The sequence below is a fragment of the Capra hircus genome, chromosome 23 (assembly GCF_001704415.2).
Source record: "Capra hircus breed San Clemente chromosome 23, ASM170441v1, whole genome shotgun sequence".
NCBI classification, from domain to species: Eukaryota; Metazoa; Chordata; class Mammalia; order Artiodactyla; family Bovidae; genus Capra; species Capra hircus.
The window spans coordinates 35,981,687-35,998,976 of record NC_030830.1 but is presented as its reverse complement, the minus strand read 5'-3'; the positions used below and the strand labels follow the sequence as shown (position 1 = coordinate 35,998,976).

At 41.6% G+C, this 17,290-nt stretch overlaps 1 protein-coding gene across 1 annotated transcript in view; it reads left to right on the top strand.

Annotated features, from left to right (window-relative positions):
- The window catches only part of DNAH8 (dynein axonemal heavy chain 8), a 312,973-nt gene that overhangs the window by 242,121 nt on the left and 53,562 nt on the right, over nucleotides 1-17,290 (top strand). Inside the window, exons 82-84 of the mRNA XM_018039316.1 lie at nucleotides 1,249-1,322; nucleotides 4,200-4,352; nucleotides 4,739-4,894. Of these exons, the coding sequence (XP_017894805.1) occupies nucleotides 1,249-1,322; nucleotides 4,200-4,352; nucleotides 4,739-4,894 (383 nt within the window). The remainder of the gene's footprint in view (nucleotides 1-1,248; nucleotides 1,323-4,199; nucleotides 4,353-4,738; nucleotides 4,895-17,290) is intronic.

Below are 17,290 nucleotides of genomic sequence, written 5' to 3'. Positions count from 1 at the left end.
CAGTGACCTATGGACAATTGCACTTCCTAGTTCTTCAAGCAGTGCTCTGCCAATCCTCTCTCAGGCACACACTGCCAAGTTTCACCCTGTGACCCTGAGTCCACAAATAATTCTAATGCTACACCCTACCAGCACTCACGGAATCTCTGGCCGTTAATCCCATGGGGCTATATGTTAAATGGTGTGCCCTGGCAGTTTCTTCCCTGGTTCCTGACATGCTGCTGTCTCCAGCCTATGAATTTCTCTCATTCTCTGTAGCTTCTACCAGCAGTTTCCAAATCAGCCTCATTGTTTGCCCAACCACGGCAGCCCATTTTTCTGAGGACTCGGGCTGACCCAGTAGAGTAAGTCAAACGCATGCATTGCTTCACAGCATCTCCACTGACTTTCTTTCCCTGTGCCTCTAGAGATCTAGAGACCATGCCTCTAAAATTAAAGAAGCCCTGGGTCCAAAAAGGCTTACTTCAAAGTTAATTTCTAGTTCCAGTTTCCCAAGTATGATTCAGAGACTTCTACAATTTGGTGAATTCATATGACAGGCACAAGTGTGGTTCTCCACCTGGGACATCAAACTCACTAACGAGCCTAAATAGTGTTTATTCTGCTGAATTATAATCACATCTCTAATCTTGGAGTGGTTTCCACTTTTTTCTTCAGGCTCCTTTTTTCTCAGTTCCAATAGGATTTGATCCTGAGGAGCAGTTACCCCTGAATATAGTCCTCATGGGGATGAATTGCTACGAGTTCCATCTCGGAAAATGGACAAATAGCCAAACAAAACCCGAACAGTCAGACAGACAAAACACTGCAAGCTTGACATCATAAAAGAATAAAATGATTGGTAGCCAGTCTTTATTGAGACATCTGCTAAAACACCAAAAACTTATTCTGATCAAAACATAGAGCAAAACTAAGAAATCCTCTTTCCTTCTAAATACCTGTGATAGCATTGCAGCTGACTCTCCCCATCAGTCTGTCTCCTCATTATCTCCAAAGACCCCAGAACTCTTTAAAAGCTCTACCTCATGCCTTTTGTCTTTCTTTCATTCTTTCGTTTTCCATGTAGTGCCTCCAGTCTGCTCCACTCCTTTCTCTCATCAACACAACCAAAAGCCAGACTTATTCGAATAACAGAATTTCCTTAGAAGCCATAGAGGGAGGGAGGCTATGACAATTCAGCAATTAATTTTTCATCCCAATCCTGGTATATAATTTACATTTTATCATAGTGATCCTTCTGTATTACAGAATGCAGAACTATCTCAATGGGGCAAGGACAAGAAGTACATGCTCGAAAGCTGATTCAGATGTCAATGCAGCAGGTATGTAGCAATGGAAACAACTCTTCATGCAACTTTCTTGATATGATTCCTCTGGCCATCTGGTCTACCTAGCACCACCTCCATGATGGGTAGAGTGTTCTTCCTGTGATGCTTAATTTTCTGTTTTTGTTTATGCATATAGAGTAAACATTGATTACTTAAGGATTTTGAACCTCCAGCTAGTTGGCTCCTGACATCCCCACAAAATACTTGTTCCATTTTCTAGAGCATATGCTCCATTTTTATTTTCACTAAATATTTTTTGGTAATTTGGCAGATACACTTTCTGCTTCATAAAGAATGCAGCTCTAGCAGTCTTGGAATGTCATGATCTAATATTAATAGATAGTGCTTAAGAAGTGACAGATTGATACAGTCAAATTTCAATTTTCGGTTAAAGTGAGCCTTTCATTTTTCATTAATGGATAGTTTCGGGCAAATAAGAAATATTTGAGGGTGTTATGTTTAAATATTGATAACAGTTTTTACTGAAAATTGCAAGCTGGATGGAATGTTGAGAAATATTTTTCATCACACCTAATAAATACACAGGTCATTAATTTTCTAGAAAACCTTGGTTGATAGCAGTTTCAGCAGCAATAGAAATTGCACCACTTATAAAAGTAAAATAAGATCTTGGTTTATTTTTAAGCTTTTGATCTCATAATGTCCCTAGCAACTTTTCCCTGGGAATTAATGACTGGAGAGGGTTAATGGGCTAAAACTCTGCTTGGGTCATCAAGTTTTCAGGCCAACCATTAATTCTCAAGTGCCCTAAGCCTTAATCTTTATCAGTTAATTAAATTCAATAATATATGGTATTTAATTTATATATACCAAAGCAACTATATATAATTATTTTTACTCAGATAAAATGATTCACTCTGTTGAATGATCTGACTGTTTGACTTTGGGCCTTAAATAATTTCTTTAGTTTCCATGAGTGAGAAGCTTTTACATTTGAATACAGCATTCAATCAACTTTCTTTGGAATATTAGTTTTTTTATAACTTCTGTGTTCTGTGTCTCAAGGTGGGATAAATACTGATAATATTGGCATTATAAAAAAACAAACAGAACTTCCCTGGCTGTCTAATGGTTAAGATTCCGAGCTTCCAATGCAGGGAGTGTGCGTTTGATCCCTGGTTGGGGAACTAAGATCCCACATGCCATGTGGCATATAGGCAAAAACAAAGCAAAACAAATAACAGAAATAATACAAACAAAGCATGAACAGGTACAGCCACATCGTCACTTGAAAGATTTAGGATAAAGCTGATATTGTGGAATTCAGAGCAGGGAATCAGAGAGTAACTGGATCCACAAGGACCCAGAGTTCTGACCATGAAGTTCATCTTCTTGACGATCTGGTTGTCTAGACCAAAAAGTCCCCTTTGCTATTTAAGCCAATCTGAGTTGTATTTTCTCTTGCAGTATAAGGCATAATATATCTGCCTTACCATATGTATACTGAGCTCAATAACTTGTAGCTGTATTTATTTGATCTTGTTGCATAAAGCATATCAAAGCATCAGCTGGCTAGTAAACTATGTTCTTATAGAACTGTGATGGTTATATGACATATTGTTAAGGTTTTATCAATATTTAGATAGTGCTTAATAAATTTTGTGGTTTCAGGAACATCTGGGAGGAGTGATGGCAAAGAATAAGATTTAATATTGGGGTGGGAGGTGGGAGGGAGGTTCAAGAGGGAGGGGACATATGTATACCTATGGCTGATACATGTTGATGTATGGCAGAGACCAACACAATGTTGTAAAGCAATTATCCTTCCATGAAAAAGAAATAAAATTTTAAAAAGGATTTAGTATTACGGTAGCAGGCATGCTCAGTCACTCTGTTGTGTCCAACACTGCAACCCCATGGACTGTAGCCCACCAGGCTCCTCTGTAGACAGGATTTTCCAGGCAAGAATACTGGTAGCAAATGTCACCAAATGTATTGCCTCTGGTGAAGTAAAATTTGTATTTCAAGGAAGGAGAAGAAAATTGTACCGTAAAATTGGCTCTGGCTGCTCGTTTGGGCCTCTTGCCTCCCCTGTGCAGTCTGTGTCTGCATTATGCATCAGCCAGACCTCCTCTGGGGTGGGGATGCCTGCTTCAATGCAAAGATGAGGTTTACTTTTTCCCATTTCTTTGACACTAACAATGTAGCTTCTTAAAGATTAGCATGGTGACTTGTTGCTGTCTTTGTATATGCTTACCTGGACTGTGTATCTTGGGTGAACTTCATGTGAAATGTCAGCATGTCATTTTGATGTATGATCCTTTGTCTTGAAAATGTGTGTGCCTGTGTCTTTGACTTATAACAGGTGGGACAGTCAGAGCCTCTGAGTCTGTCTCCCAGGCTATAATCCTCAGTTTGGCTCTATTAAAATTCTCTCTTTTCTTCCTAACTTGATTGTTGATGAATTTTCATCAACTCCTCCAACTTTCATGAGGTCATGTGCATCTCTTTGTGACAGTGGGTGGCTTGGCTTTAGCTTGAGTCCCTTCTGATTTACCTTAGGCAGGACGAGTTACAAATTCCAAAATACCCGTTCCCACCATTAGATGGTGCACACACTGTACTTAATAAAGTCTGACTTCGTTTTAATTTCTGTTCCCTTCTGAACCAGGGGTGACAGAGTAACATTCATTTTTAAACCGCTTGATTCCAAGTAACCAGCTTTACCAGAAGCAGGGGGAAAAAGTTTGTATTGACGTATAATAATTCCATTAACATATATGTGCTTAAAACAGAGTATTCACATACCCCGAGCAAAAGTTGAAAAAATATTTGTATGTACACTTTGTTTTATTTAAATCATAGCAAAAAAGTTATGAGGAATTAACGTGAAGTCATTTTTGAATACAGGGTGGCTGGGTTTTACTGCAGAATTGTCACCTTGGCCTGGAATTCATGGAAGAGTTGCTGGAGACTTTAACCATCACAGAAACCATCGATGATTCTTTCCGAGTGTGGATAACTACCGAGCCACACGTTCGGTTTCCCATTACATTGCTTCAGGTTTGTTACTATGAGATGAGTGTCTTTTCCTTGAGAGTTATGCAAATGAAGATGACACTTCTGTCATTACTGAAAGATGGCAAACGTAACGGGCTTTTTTGGGTCAAGTCTGCATTGTAAAATCTTAATGCCATTATCGTCAAAATCTTGACTATAATCATCAAGGTTATATAGTAAATATTCCCACAGGAGAATTATAAGACTTGGTATTAATTTATTGGGTTTTAGCTCTGATCCATGTAACTAGGTTACACTGTGCCTTTTTATTTACCACAAGCATATTGTTTTCTGATGTATTGTCATTTCTATTTTATCCTTCACAGTAATTTATAGAAACAAAAGTACTATTTACGTTTTTATTTTTCACTATTTGTTTTTTATGACAGACTTCTCTCAAATTCACTAATGAGCCACCCCAAGGCGTTCGTGCAGGTCTGAAAAGAACATTTGCCGGAATTAATCAAGACCTTCTGGATATCAGTAATTTGCCCATGTGGAAGCCAATGCTTTACACTGTAGCGTTTTTGCACTCCACTGTGCAGGTAACTTCTGGGAACCGTTTGTGCTTTTAGAAGACACTAATGACGTTAGGCTTGCCCCCCTGCTCCACTGTCTGGTGTCCTCACCTCACTTTCTTTTTCCTTCATGGCACTTTTTCCCCACCTGGCACAGGATGTGCGTATTTGCTTACGTACTGAAAGCATCTTCCTGCCCCCATCCCCCGCCTCGGCCCCTAGAGTGTAAGATTCTCCAGAGCAACGACTGTCCTTTTGTAACTGCTGGGTCTCCGCTTGTCACAGCAGCAGCTGCAGCATGGCCAGAGCTCAATAAATGTTTGTGGGATGAACAAACGAATTGCTCTGATAGGAACTGGATCTTGAAAGTTGCCTATGCTGTCCGGCAGTGTTCTCTGTACCATCTCATGTAATACTAACAATCACCTTTCAGGGTAGGCTTTATCACCATCTGCAAAGTGAGGTAATTGAGACTCAGAGACGTTTGGCAATGTTGTATATACCATCTCATGTAATACTAATAACCACCTTTCAGGGTAGGATTTATCACCATCTGGAAAGTGAGGAAATTGAGACTCAGAGAGGTTAAGGTCCTTCCTAAATGGTGAATCCGTCTAGTCAAGGCTATGGTTTTTCCTGTGGTCATGTATGGATGTGAGAGTTGGACTGTGAAGAAGGCTGAGCACCAAAGAATTGATGCTTTTGAACTGTGGTGTTGGAGAAGACTCTTGAGAGTCCCTTGGACTGCAAGGAGATCCAACCAATCCATTATGAAGGAGATCAGCCCTGGGAGTTCTTTGGAAGGAATGATGCTAAAGCTGAAACTCCAGTACTTTGGCCACCTTATGCAAAGAGTCAACTCATTGGAGAAGACTCTGATGCTGGGAGGGATTGGGGGCAGGAGGAGAAGGGGATGACCGAGGATGAGATGGCTGGATGGCATCACAGACTCGATGGACGTGAGTCTGAGTCAACTCCGGGAGTTGGTGATGGACAGGGAGGCCTGGCATGCTGCGATTCACGGGGTCACAAAGAGTCGGACACGACTGAGCGACTGAACTTAACTTAACTGAACTGAACTGAAATGGTGAATCTAGGAGTCACACCCCATGTTGCCTGCCTTGGATGCAAGTGTGTTTTGACCCTCGACACCACTGGGACAGTGGTGGTCATGGTGTTTGGAAGATGAGTCACAGGGGTAGGCTGTTGTCTTCAGATTGTTTCCGATTTGCTTGTACTGTGTGGCTACCCAGCCATGTCTCCATGGGTTCTGGTTTTTGTTTTTTCATTTGTCACCACTTTGTTCTATTTTTGGATTTTGGATTTTTTTCTGTATTTGAAAGCTATATAATTTTTTTTTATTGGTTTTGCCATACATTGACATGAATCTACCACGGGTGTATAATTTTTAAAATTAGTAATTTATTTGCTTTTGGCTGCACTGGATCTTCGTTGCTGGACACAGGCTTTTTCTAGTTGTGGTGAGTGGGAGTTATTAGAGTTGTGGTGCACGGGCTTCTCTCATTGTGACAGAGCATGGGCTCTTGAGTGCGTGGGCTCCATAGCTGTGGCGCTGTGGCTTAGTTGCCCTGTAGCATGTGGAATCTTCCTGGACCAAGGACTGAACCTGTATCCCCTGCATTGGCAGGCATATTCTTAATCTCTGGACTACCAGGGAAGTCCAGGCTGTGTAATTTTAATGTACTTGATTCACTCTTGATTTCACAGAGAGATAGGGGCTCCTTGAATTCTTTCCTACATTTCTTCTTTTCCTGAAGTTGGAGTGAGGACAAAATAAATCAGTTGGTTTGAACCAGGAGTCATGATTCAACTGTGCCCAGCGGCCAGCAGAGCTTGACCTTGTCTTTCCCTGCCCTGCCCAAAACTGGAGGGGAATTGGGTGCCCACCCCAGGAAATACCGGGCGTGTTACCCACAGGTTCCCTGTTGCCTCCACTTTACCAGGAAAACACTGCCCAGCTGAGAGGGCAGTGCCAAGGGACAACTGGTGTTTCTCTGTCTCCCACCCCGAGAAGTTAAAGTCAGAATAAATGCTTTGTGGGTGGTTATTTTTACTAAGTTCCACTGTGGCCTCTGGATTGATTGTAAATTATGGTTTTCAAATCACTGAAGCCGATTTCATACATTCTTATCTGGGAATTGTTGGGTTTGCTAGACCTTATCACACTCTAATACAAATATTGCTTTAACTCTGATATTTAATGCCCAATTCACAAACAGTAAATTTTATGATTCTTTTCCTAGTAATGATTCAACTTTTCCACCATGCTTATCATGGATAGACGATTGGGGGTATTTTCCATACAGTCAAGACGGCAATCTGTATTTTTAGTGGCCATTATCCAAGTGCTAAAAAGAAGAAAAGGACTCTGGGCCAGTCATGGAGCCAAAGTATACTTGCACTTAACGTGACTTGTATTTGGATTAAAACTAACAAAAATAATCTCCACTACTAGGGCCATGAAGTTCACAGTGGCATGTCTATAAAAAAAATATTGTGAAGATCTCTTAAAATCCGATCATAGTGTATTAGAGCACTTCATAGAGAGTCAGGAGGCCTGGGCTTTAGACTTGTTGTGACATCAGTTAGCTACATAGGGTTGGTCCAGTTTTGTCCCTTTCGGGGCCTCTGTTTCCCCATCTGTGTGTTTCAAGGTAGAAGGAAGTGATCTTTCAAGATTTTTCCCATTTCTAACATTCTGTTGTCCAGCTCTATGATTACGCAAGGAGTGTGGGTAATTCAAGCATTTCCCCTCTCCTAGTTTCAATTAGAGAAATGTTTTAAATGTTTTTCAGTTAGACAAAACGTCCGCTGTCACCCTTCTCCTCCTGCCCTCAGTCTTTCCCAGCATCAGGGTCTTTTCCAGTGAGTCAGCTCTTCACATCAGGTGGCCAAAGTATTGGAGCTTCAGCTTCAGCATCAGTCCTTCCAATGAGTATTCAGGGTTTATTTCTTTTGGGATTAACTGGTTTGATCTCCTTTCTGTCCAAGGAACTCTCAAGAGTCTTCTCCAACACCACAGTTCCAAAGCATCAGTTCTTTGGTGCTCAACCTTCTTTATGGTCCAACTCTCACATCCATACAGGTCTACTGGAAAAACCATAGCTTTGACGATATGGGCCTTTGTTGGCAAAGTGATAGCTTGGCTTTTTAATATGTTGTCTATACCTGGGTTTAATCCCTGGGTTGGAAAGATCCCCTGGAGAAGGGAAAGGCTACCTACTCCAGTATTCTGGCCCGGAGACTTCCATGGACTGTATAATCCATGGGTTCGCAAAGAGTAGGCCACTGCTGAGCGACATTTAGGTTTGTCATAGCTTTCCTTCCAAGAAGCAGGCACCTTTTAATTTCATGGCTGCAGTAACTGTCCACAGTGGTTTTGGAGCCCAAGAAAATAAAATCTGCCGCTATTTCCACTCTTTCCCTATCATTTGCCATGAAGTGATGGGACCAGATATCATGATCTTAGTTTTTTGAATGTTGAATTTTAAGCCAGCTTTTTCATTCTCCTCTTTCACTTTCACCAAGAGGCTCTTAAGTTCATCTTCACTTTCTGCCAAGAGGGTGGTGTCATCTGTGTATCTGAGATTATTGATATTTCTCCCAGCAATCTTGATTGCAGCTTGTGCTTTATCCAGCCCGGCATTTTGCATGATGTACTCTGCATATAAGGTAAATAAGCAGGGTGACAATATACAGCCTTGACAAACTCCTTTCCCAATTTGGAACCAGTCCGTTGTTTGATGTCCAATTCTGTTACTCCTTGACCTGCATGTAAATGTCTTAGGAGGCAGTGAAGGTGGTCTGATATTTCCATCTCTTTAGGAGTTTTCCATAGTTTTTTGATCCACACTGTCAAAGGCATTAGCATAGTCGATGAAGTGGAAGTAGATGATTTTCTTGAATTCTCTTGCTTTTTGTATCATCCAATAGATGCTGGCAATTTGATTTCTGGTTCCTCTGCCTTTTCTAAACCCAGCTTGAAAATCTGGAAGTTCTTGGTTCACATCCTGTTGAAGACTAGCTTGAAGGGTTTTGAGCATTACCTTGCTAGCATGTGAAATGACTGCAACTGTGCAGTAGTTTGAACATTCTTTGACGTTGCCTTTCTTTGGGATTGGAATGAAAACTGACCTTTTCTAGTCCTGTGGCCACTGCTGAGTTTTCTAAATTTGCTGGCATATTGAGTGCAGCAGTATGACAGCATCATCTTTTAAGATTTGAAATAGCTCAGCTGGAATTCCATCACCTCCACTAGCTTTGTTTGTAATGATGCTTCGTAAGGCCCACTTGACCTCACACTCCAAGATGTTTGACTCTAGGTGAGTGATCACACCATTGTGGTTATCTGGGTCATTAAGACCTTTTTTCTATAGTTCTTCTGTGTATTCTTGCCACCTCTTCTTAATCTCTTCTCCTTCTGTTAGGTCTTTGCTGTTTCTGTCTTTTTTCCCAACTTTGCATGAAATGTTCCCTTGGTATCTCTAATTTTCTTGAAGAGATCTCTGCTGCTAAGTTGCTACAGTCGTGTCCGACTCTGTGCAACCCCATAGACGGCAGCCCAACAGGCTTCCCTGTCCCTGGGATTCTCCAGGCAAGAACACTGGAGTGGCTTGCCACTTCCTTTTCCAAAGAGATCTCTAGTCTTTCCCATTCTATCATTTTCCTCTATTTCTTTGCATTGTTCACTTAAGAAGGCTTTCTTTTTTTAATTTTTTTAAAATCTCTCCTTACTATCCTTTGGAACTCTGCATTCAGATGGGTATAGCTTTCCTTTTCTCCTTTGCCTTTTGCTTCTCTTCTTTTCTCAGCTATTTGTAAGGCCTTCTCAGACAACCATCTTGCCTTGCTGCATTTCTTTTGGGGGGGTGGTGTTGGTCACCATCTCCTGTACAATGTTACAAACCTCCATCTGTCATTCTTCAGGCACTCTGTTTATCAGATCTAATCCCTTGGATCTATTTCTCACTTCCACTGTATAATCATAAGGGATTTGATTTAGGTCATATCTGAATGGTCTAGTGGTTTTCCCTACTTTCTTCAATTTAAAGTCTGAATTTTGCAATAAGGAGTTCATAATCTGAGCCACAGTCAGCTCCTGGTTTTGTTTTTGCTGACTGTACAGAGCTTCTCATCTTTGGCTGAAAAGAATATAATCAATCTGATTTGGGCATTGACCATATGGTGATGTCCATGTGTAGAGTCGTCTCTTGCATCATTGGAAGAGGGTGTTTATTGTGACCAGTGCATTCTCTCATGCACTCCAGAGACTCTTGGAGGGCACAAACAAAACCTTGTGCACACCAGGACCCAGGGAAAGGAGCAGTGACCCCCACAAGAGACTGAACCAGACCTGCCTGTGAGTGTTTAAGGGTCTCCTGTGGAGGTGCGGGTCCGGAGTGGGCTGCTGTGGGCACAGGTGCATGGGCAGCACAGTCCTGGGGCGTGCAGCATGCAACATAAGTCCTCTTGGAGGAGGTCACCATTAGCCCCCACCATGAAGTCACCAGGTGGGTGATCCACAAACTGGAATCTTAACGCCTCATGGACAGTGTGAAAAGGCAAAAAGATATGACACCGAAAGATGAGCTTCTTAGGTCGGTAGGTGTCCAGTATGTTACTGGGGAAGAACAGAGAAGTAGCTCCAGAAAGAATGAAGAGAGAGACAAAGCAGAAATGATGCCCAGTTGTGGACGTGTCTGGTGGTGAAAGTAAAGTCCAGTGACATAAAGAACAGGATTGCATAGGAACGTGGAATGGTAGGTCCATGAATCAAAGTGAATCGGTTAGGATAGAGTGAGTCTGATAGAAAAATCCAGAATTCTTTAGGGGCTGTGGTCCTGCATCAGCAGCATTCATGTCACCTGGAGACTTCTAAGAGATGAATCTCAGGACCCACCCTGGATCTGCTGAATCAGAATCTGTGTTGCAATAAGATGCCCAAGTGATTTGTGTACATGTTAGGGTTCAAGACACAACTATTATAGGAAGGACTATTCTGCAAAGAAAGATTTTGGCTTCTATTTTTCTATTGTTGGATACAAAAGCCAAATACCTGATTTGTTAATCGGTAAATTGATTCTTCCAAATTTTCCTGGATAGCTCTTGCTTTCTACAACATGACGTATATACTTTTGTCCTTTAGAGATTTGAATAAAAGAAGAGGGAATTGGTTCATGTCACATAATGTGAAGCTTCTGGACTAGGGAAATTGATGACAAAACTCACCTTCTGTTTTCCAGTGCTGACAAGACAGTGCTGACATGGAGACAGAGTTTTGGGTGAAGTAGAAGAAAATGGCTTTATTGTTTTCTCAGGCAAAGGGGGCCACAGTGGACTAAGGTTCTTGAAACTGCGTGTACCAGCCTGGAGGGGGTAGTGAGGAGTCTTACAGTCAGCTTGTGGACATTATTCTGACTGGTTGGTGATGAGGTAAGAAGGAGTCAGCATCGTCAGTTGTTTGGTTCCAGCTGGTCTGATGTCTGTGTGCTTGTGGGCAATATACAGGTAACTTCTACCTGGTGGTGGTTCCAGTCTCTGTAAAACAACTCAAAGGACATGGCTCAGAATATTGTCTGTAGGCCTTGAGAAAGAACCAGAGGTCCTTGACATTTTTTTTTTTAATGACTAAGCTGTATATTGTTGCCCTGCTTATTTAACTTATATGCAGAGTACATCATGAGAAACGCTGGGCTGAAAGAAGCACAAGCTGGAATCAAGATTGCCGGGAGAAATATCAATAACTTCACATATGCAGATGACACCACCCTTATGGCAGAAAGTGAAGAGGAACTAAAAAGCCTCTTGATGAAAGAAAAAGAAGAGAGTGAAAAAGTTGGCTTAAAGCTCAACATTCAGAGAACGAAGATCATGGCATCCGGTCCCATCACTTCATGGGAAATAGATGGGGAAACTGAAAAGAGTGAGAGACTTTATTTTGGGGCTCCAAAATCACTGCAGATGGTGATTGCAGCCATGAAGTTAAAAGACGCTTGTTCATTGGAAGAAAGGTTATGACCAAGCTAGATAGCATATTCAAAAGCAGAGACATTACTTTGCCAACAAAGGTCCATCTAGTCAAGGCTATGGTTTTTCCAGTGGTCATGTATGGATGTGAAAGTTGGACTGTGAAGAAAGCTGAGTGCCGAAGAATTGATGCTTTTGAACGGCGGTGTTGGAGAAGACTCTTGAGAGTCCTTTGGACTGCCAGGAGATCCAACCAGGCCATTCTAAAAGAGATCAGTCCTGGGTGTTCTTTGGAAGGACTGATGTTGAAGCTGAAGCTCCAATACTTTGGCCACCTCATGCGAAGAGTTGACTCATTGGAAAAGACTTTGATGCTGGGAGGGATTGGGAGCAGGAGGAGAAGGGGACGACAGAGGATGAGATGGCTGGATGGCATCACTGACTCAATGGAAATGAGTTTGGGTAAACTCCGGGAGTTGGTGATGGACAGGGAGGCCTGGCGTGCTGCGATTCATGGGGTAGCAAAGAGTTGGACACAACTGAGCGACTGAACTGAACTGAAGCTATTATTATTTCTTCCTTTTGTATTTTCTCACCTCTCTGATTAAATTTTTGACCAAAGTTTCTCTATAGATGAAAGGCAGGTGAAGGACATGGTGGGGTTGGAGGGGTCTATTCTGGGAAGAGTCTGCTGACTTCCAAGGGGTTCATGTTGGAGTCCATCACACGTGAGAATGCAGGACCTAGTGGTAAAACAGCCAACCCCCACCTGCCCTCCAGTGTGTTTCTCCTACCGAACCATGGTTTGGCTTCATGCAGCCCAGCTCAAGGGCATCGTGTGTTATGTGGGTCCTACTCTTGTTGCAGAGGATGAAATGAACACCCCTCCTCTCCTGTAAGGAGGGGAAGTAGATTTAACTGGTCAAGGACAACTTTCTTGGGTAGAAGAGTGGCGGAGGGTGTCTTGAGGTGGGAGCAGGCTTGCCCAGGGGAAGGGGGTGACCTGGGTGCCGCCATGGAAACTTGCATAGATGCACCAACCAATTCTGCACCAAGCTCTGCTCACTCCCTGCTCCCCCAGCTTCCCTCCCTCCTCCTCCAGGAACTTGGCTCCGAGGTTACTGCTGCCGAGTCAGCTCTCACTGCAGCCAGCTGATGTCTCTGCCTCTGCCAGCCAGTCTTCCTGCCCTCCCCATGGGAGCCTTTCATCCCAGTGCCCTGGTGCACGCCTCCACTTACTTGGCCACTACTTCTTGAGGACAATTCCTGCATCCTCTGAAAGATGACTCACAAGGGAAGCACCCCTCTGGTATCAATATTCTCTCACTACCGTTTCCCAGAAGCTCCAACGTAGCACTACTCTGGGCTTCAGAGCAAGCCCACACTCGCCCTTCAGGATTTTAGTTTTAAATATAACCTCTTCCAAAGTCTGGGTCTTCTGAAACTCAACAATTCCATCTATAGTCTCCTGCCTACACTTCCTGCAGAAGGTCAGGAAAACATTGGCTGTTTTGTTCCCACTGATGACCCATGGCACACCACAATGGACCCTAAGCATCTTAAGCAGTGGTCCAGCAAACTGAACCTGTGAAAATCTGAAGCATCTTATCCTAATGACTGGATCCTCAGCCACTGCCTGGATCCAGAATTCCTTGGAGGAGGCGTTGTGAAGTTCTCAGACCTTTGTAAAACTTCCCAAGTGATTCTAGTATTCGGTGAGAATGGAGAATACCTGCCAAAGAGCCACTGCCCTTGGGGGAGGTGTCGTTAGTCATTTTTATGTCCTTTTCATGCTTTGGATATTTCTCTTTCTCACTTTGGCTTGCCACATTGAAGCCCATGTTTGGGACTTATGGGTGATACACAACTTTGTGAGGTTTATTACAAGAGTCTTTGATTAGCAGCTGTAACTGCCTGCAGGGGCAGTTGCAAACTTGGAAATTTTACCATGGCTCTTAAAATATGTGTTAATATTTAATAAAAATGGCGATATCTGTGGGGCTCAGGGAGTACCACTGTTAGCAGTTCCTCATTCAGAAAAGTGTTTACTTTTCTGACTTTTTTTTAGGTTTAAGCTTTGACAAATACTCAATTAAAATTTAATAGTCAGAATACCAGTTCTTGCTTTGGGGAGGTGTGATAATAAAGTTCTTAGTGCAAATCTCTTGGAAATAATTATAGTAACATGATACAGAATTTTTAAAAAATATCTTTTATACATTCCTGTATAGTTTTTCCCAGGGGTTCTGACTATTTCTGTTAATTATTTTAACCTATTGATGTTTCTCTTATATTGTCCAGTACGGATTTTATTTTTCATTTTATGTTAGCTCCAGTTATTAAATAAATAGGATGCAATGCTCTAAAGAGAGCCTTGCTTTGAAGATGAGCCTGAAATGTTTCTGCACTGGACTGTGGGAGAGAGGATCGTTAGGCTGAGGTAGATTCTAACATAAGACTGGGAATGGCTTTGGCATTGTTAAAATGATGATTCCACTGAACAGCTTCTCTTCGGTGTTCTGTGGAGGATTCCACATTTTCCATATTGTGTTGGTAGTTGTGTTTTACATATCCTTTGGAACAGAAAGAAGGAACTGTATTGGTTAAATTCAGTAGGGAGTAGACTAGTCTTCCTAAAATCACGACTCTCCAACTTAATAATGGATTAACAACTCCTTTCTGCTGAGTCAGGTTTAGCTCTTTCTCCTGATGTTCAACTCTGTGTTCCGTCCACCCCTGAATCATCACGTGGGGCTGTAGTTCCAGATATACTCAGCAGAGGCTGTCCCCTGCTGCAGTGGCACAGTTCTGCAGCCTCCCTCTGGACAGATCATGAGCTCTGCACTCCTGTCTTTGCTCCTGACCTTGACCAAGCTCAGGATTCTTTTCTCCCTTCTGTTCAAAGACCAGCTGAAGTTTCGTTCTTCCCAGGAGCCCTTGATTGAATGTCTTCTTCAAGCTTAACGTCTGTGAAATTTTGACAGTTAATTATACTTACTACCGTGTTGTCCTTCCCTTGTTTCTAAGTCTTATTTTCTCAGCTAGATTAAAACTTCTTGCCAGTGCACTGATTCTAATATTTTTCTATGATATCACCTAGGACTCCTAATTTCAAAAACACTAATTGGATTGGAGAGATTCAATATTCAAAAATATTCCAAATTCTAGCAAAGTCCTCTGCTTTTGAGCTTCCAAATGAGTTCTTAGGTCCCAGTGGTTTGAGTCTATCCTGATATAACTCCAAGGTGCTACTTAGGTGTTGTTTTTTCTTAATTGTCACTTATAGGAATCAATAAGTACAAAAAAATAGCAAGAAAGTGAAATGGCCTCATTTGTGAAAGAAAAGATACCTAGATTTTGTCCTTTTTTCCAAGAGGAATTAAACCATCTGTGATTTTAGTGAATCAACCTAAGAAGTGAATGTTCGCAAATAAAAATCGATAGTAATGTAAAATGAAGCAAATCTCAGCATTAGGACAGTTTTCAAAGATCACATTTTAAGGAACAACTGAATTGCAGTCACTCAGTGCATGTAAATGGGAATGTTTCTGTAGAGCCAATTTAAGCAGCTTTAGTAATTGGAAAGAAAGAATTATTCTTCATTCAGTCTCCTGTCTAATTGACCAGTAAATTTTAAAAATTAAGTCAAAATGGGTAAAACTATTTTAGAGATGATTCTTTCTTTTAATGGGAAAACATTTGCATTTTAATTATAAGTGTATTTTTGCATTTTTCACTTTGAAGTCTTCAAGATGGAAGTAATTCTAGAGACTCAAGGGTTAGCCCAATGCATTTTTGTGTTAATGTCCTATAGATCCTCCAAGCCACCCTTGCTCTCGGAACAACCTGAACGAGGCTCACCTCAGTGAGCTCTGATTAGGACAAACTCTGAATACCAATTCTGAACTCTTAAGTTCAGATTCCTGGGAGAGGGGATGTTGTTGGTCTTGGGCTGGTTGTCCACCTTTGATCTAATTAGCTAGAGTGGAAATGGGAGTCGCTCCATACAAATGCCTGATAACTGACAACCCAACCTAAAGAAGAACAGTTCTAGAAATAATGGTAGCAGTTTACATGTCTAAGGGTTTTTTGTCCTCAGTCTGATCTCCCAGGGCCAGGACATCTGGACCCAAATTAATTTTGATTTAGGATACGCTTAAAAGCATATCCTGTGCTGTGTGTGTTCAGTTGTGTCCAGGGAGTCTTTGTGTCTCCCATGGACTGTAGCCTGCCAGGCTCCTCTGTCCATGGACTTTTCCAGGCAAGAATGCTGGAGCAGTTTGCCATTTCATTCTCCAGGGGATCTTGCTGGCCCAGGGATCAAACCTGCATCTCTTGTGTCTCCTGCCTTGGCAGGTGGTTTCGTTACCAAAAATCAGTAATTACAGCTTCTCACTTTCTCAGTTTCTTCTCTGACTTGTCCGTGAATTTGCCCAAATTAAAGTTCATTTAGATTCCTTTAAATGGTAGTGTTATTCGTGGTCTAAAGCATGGAACAGCTGCAGAAAGAAGTATTGGAATGGCTTGTGAAAACTGTGTGTGTGTGTGTCTGTGTGTGTCTATATCTGTGTATGTGTTTTGGGTTAGGGAAAGCAAAAAAGAGAAGAAAAAGCTAGTACACATTTAGAGGTAGAGAAGTGGAATTATATCTTCCCACAGATGGATCAGGATTCTACTCTCCACATGAGTGACACTTGGATCAAAGGTCGGGAGCTAACCTGAATAAATAATTGAACTTTTCTTAGACTGACTGTGTGTTGAGGCAGGGAAAGCTGATGGTATGGTACATTTGAGTTAATATATGTGGCTTGCTAGGTGATCAGGTTCTGGAAATATCAGTAATGACACTCCCATACCTTTAAAATGGTCTCAGAATATCAAAGCAATTGAGTCATTTGGCTTGAGCCCTATTTGATTATTTATGAGTAATTTGATGGTTTGAAATGATTAACCACTGTTTCACAGGAGAGGACAAACAAGGGCAATATGTTTTAAGGCAGTTATGTCATGTTTTACAATAGAAAATGTTTAGTTTTCAAAATCTGAAACCGCAAGATTACAAAGTGATACTAGCAGGGAGTCTGAACACCCTTGTGAGCTTAGGTTATTCAACTTGAAAAGCAAAAATTCAAACCCTTACATTTAACATTTGAAACTTTCAAGAGTCCAATTTAGAACAGTGAATTCCTTCAACAGCTATTTTTGAGCACCTACTGCACTTTTTTGAGCTGACAATGGAGACCTAGACTTTTTAAACCCTGGACTCCAATTTTGCAAATAGCCGGAGAGTTGCTTTTTTTGTCAACCATTTAGAGCCAAGGAAAAGTACTTCTAATGTTTGCTGTATCCCAAACCAAGTAATGGTTTGGGATATATTCTTTTATGATGTCAACTTACTTCAGTATCATGCCTTAATTTCACTGTAGTTTGTTTTAA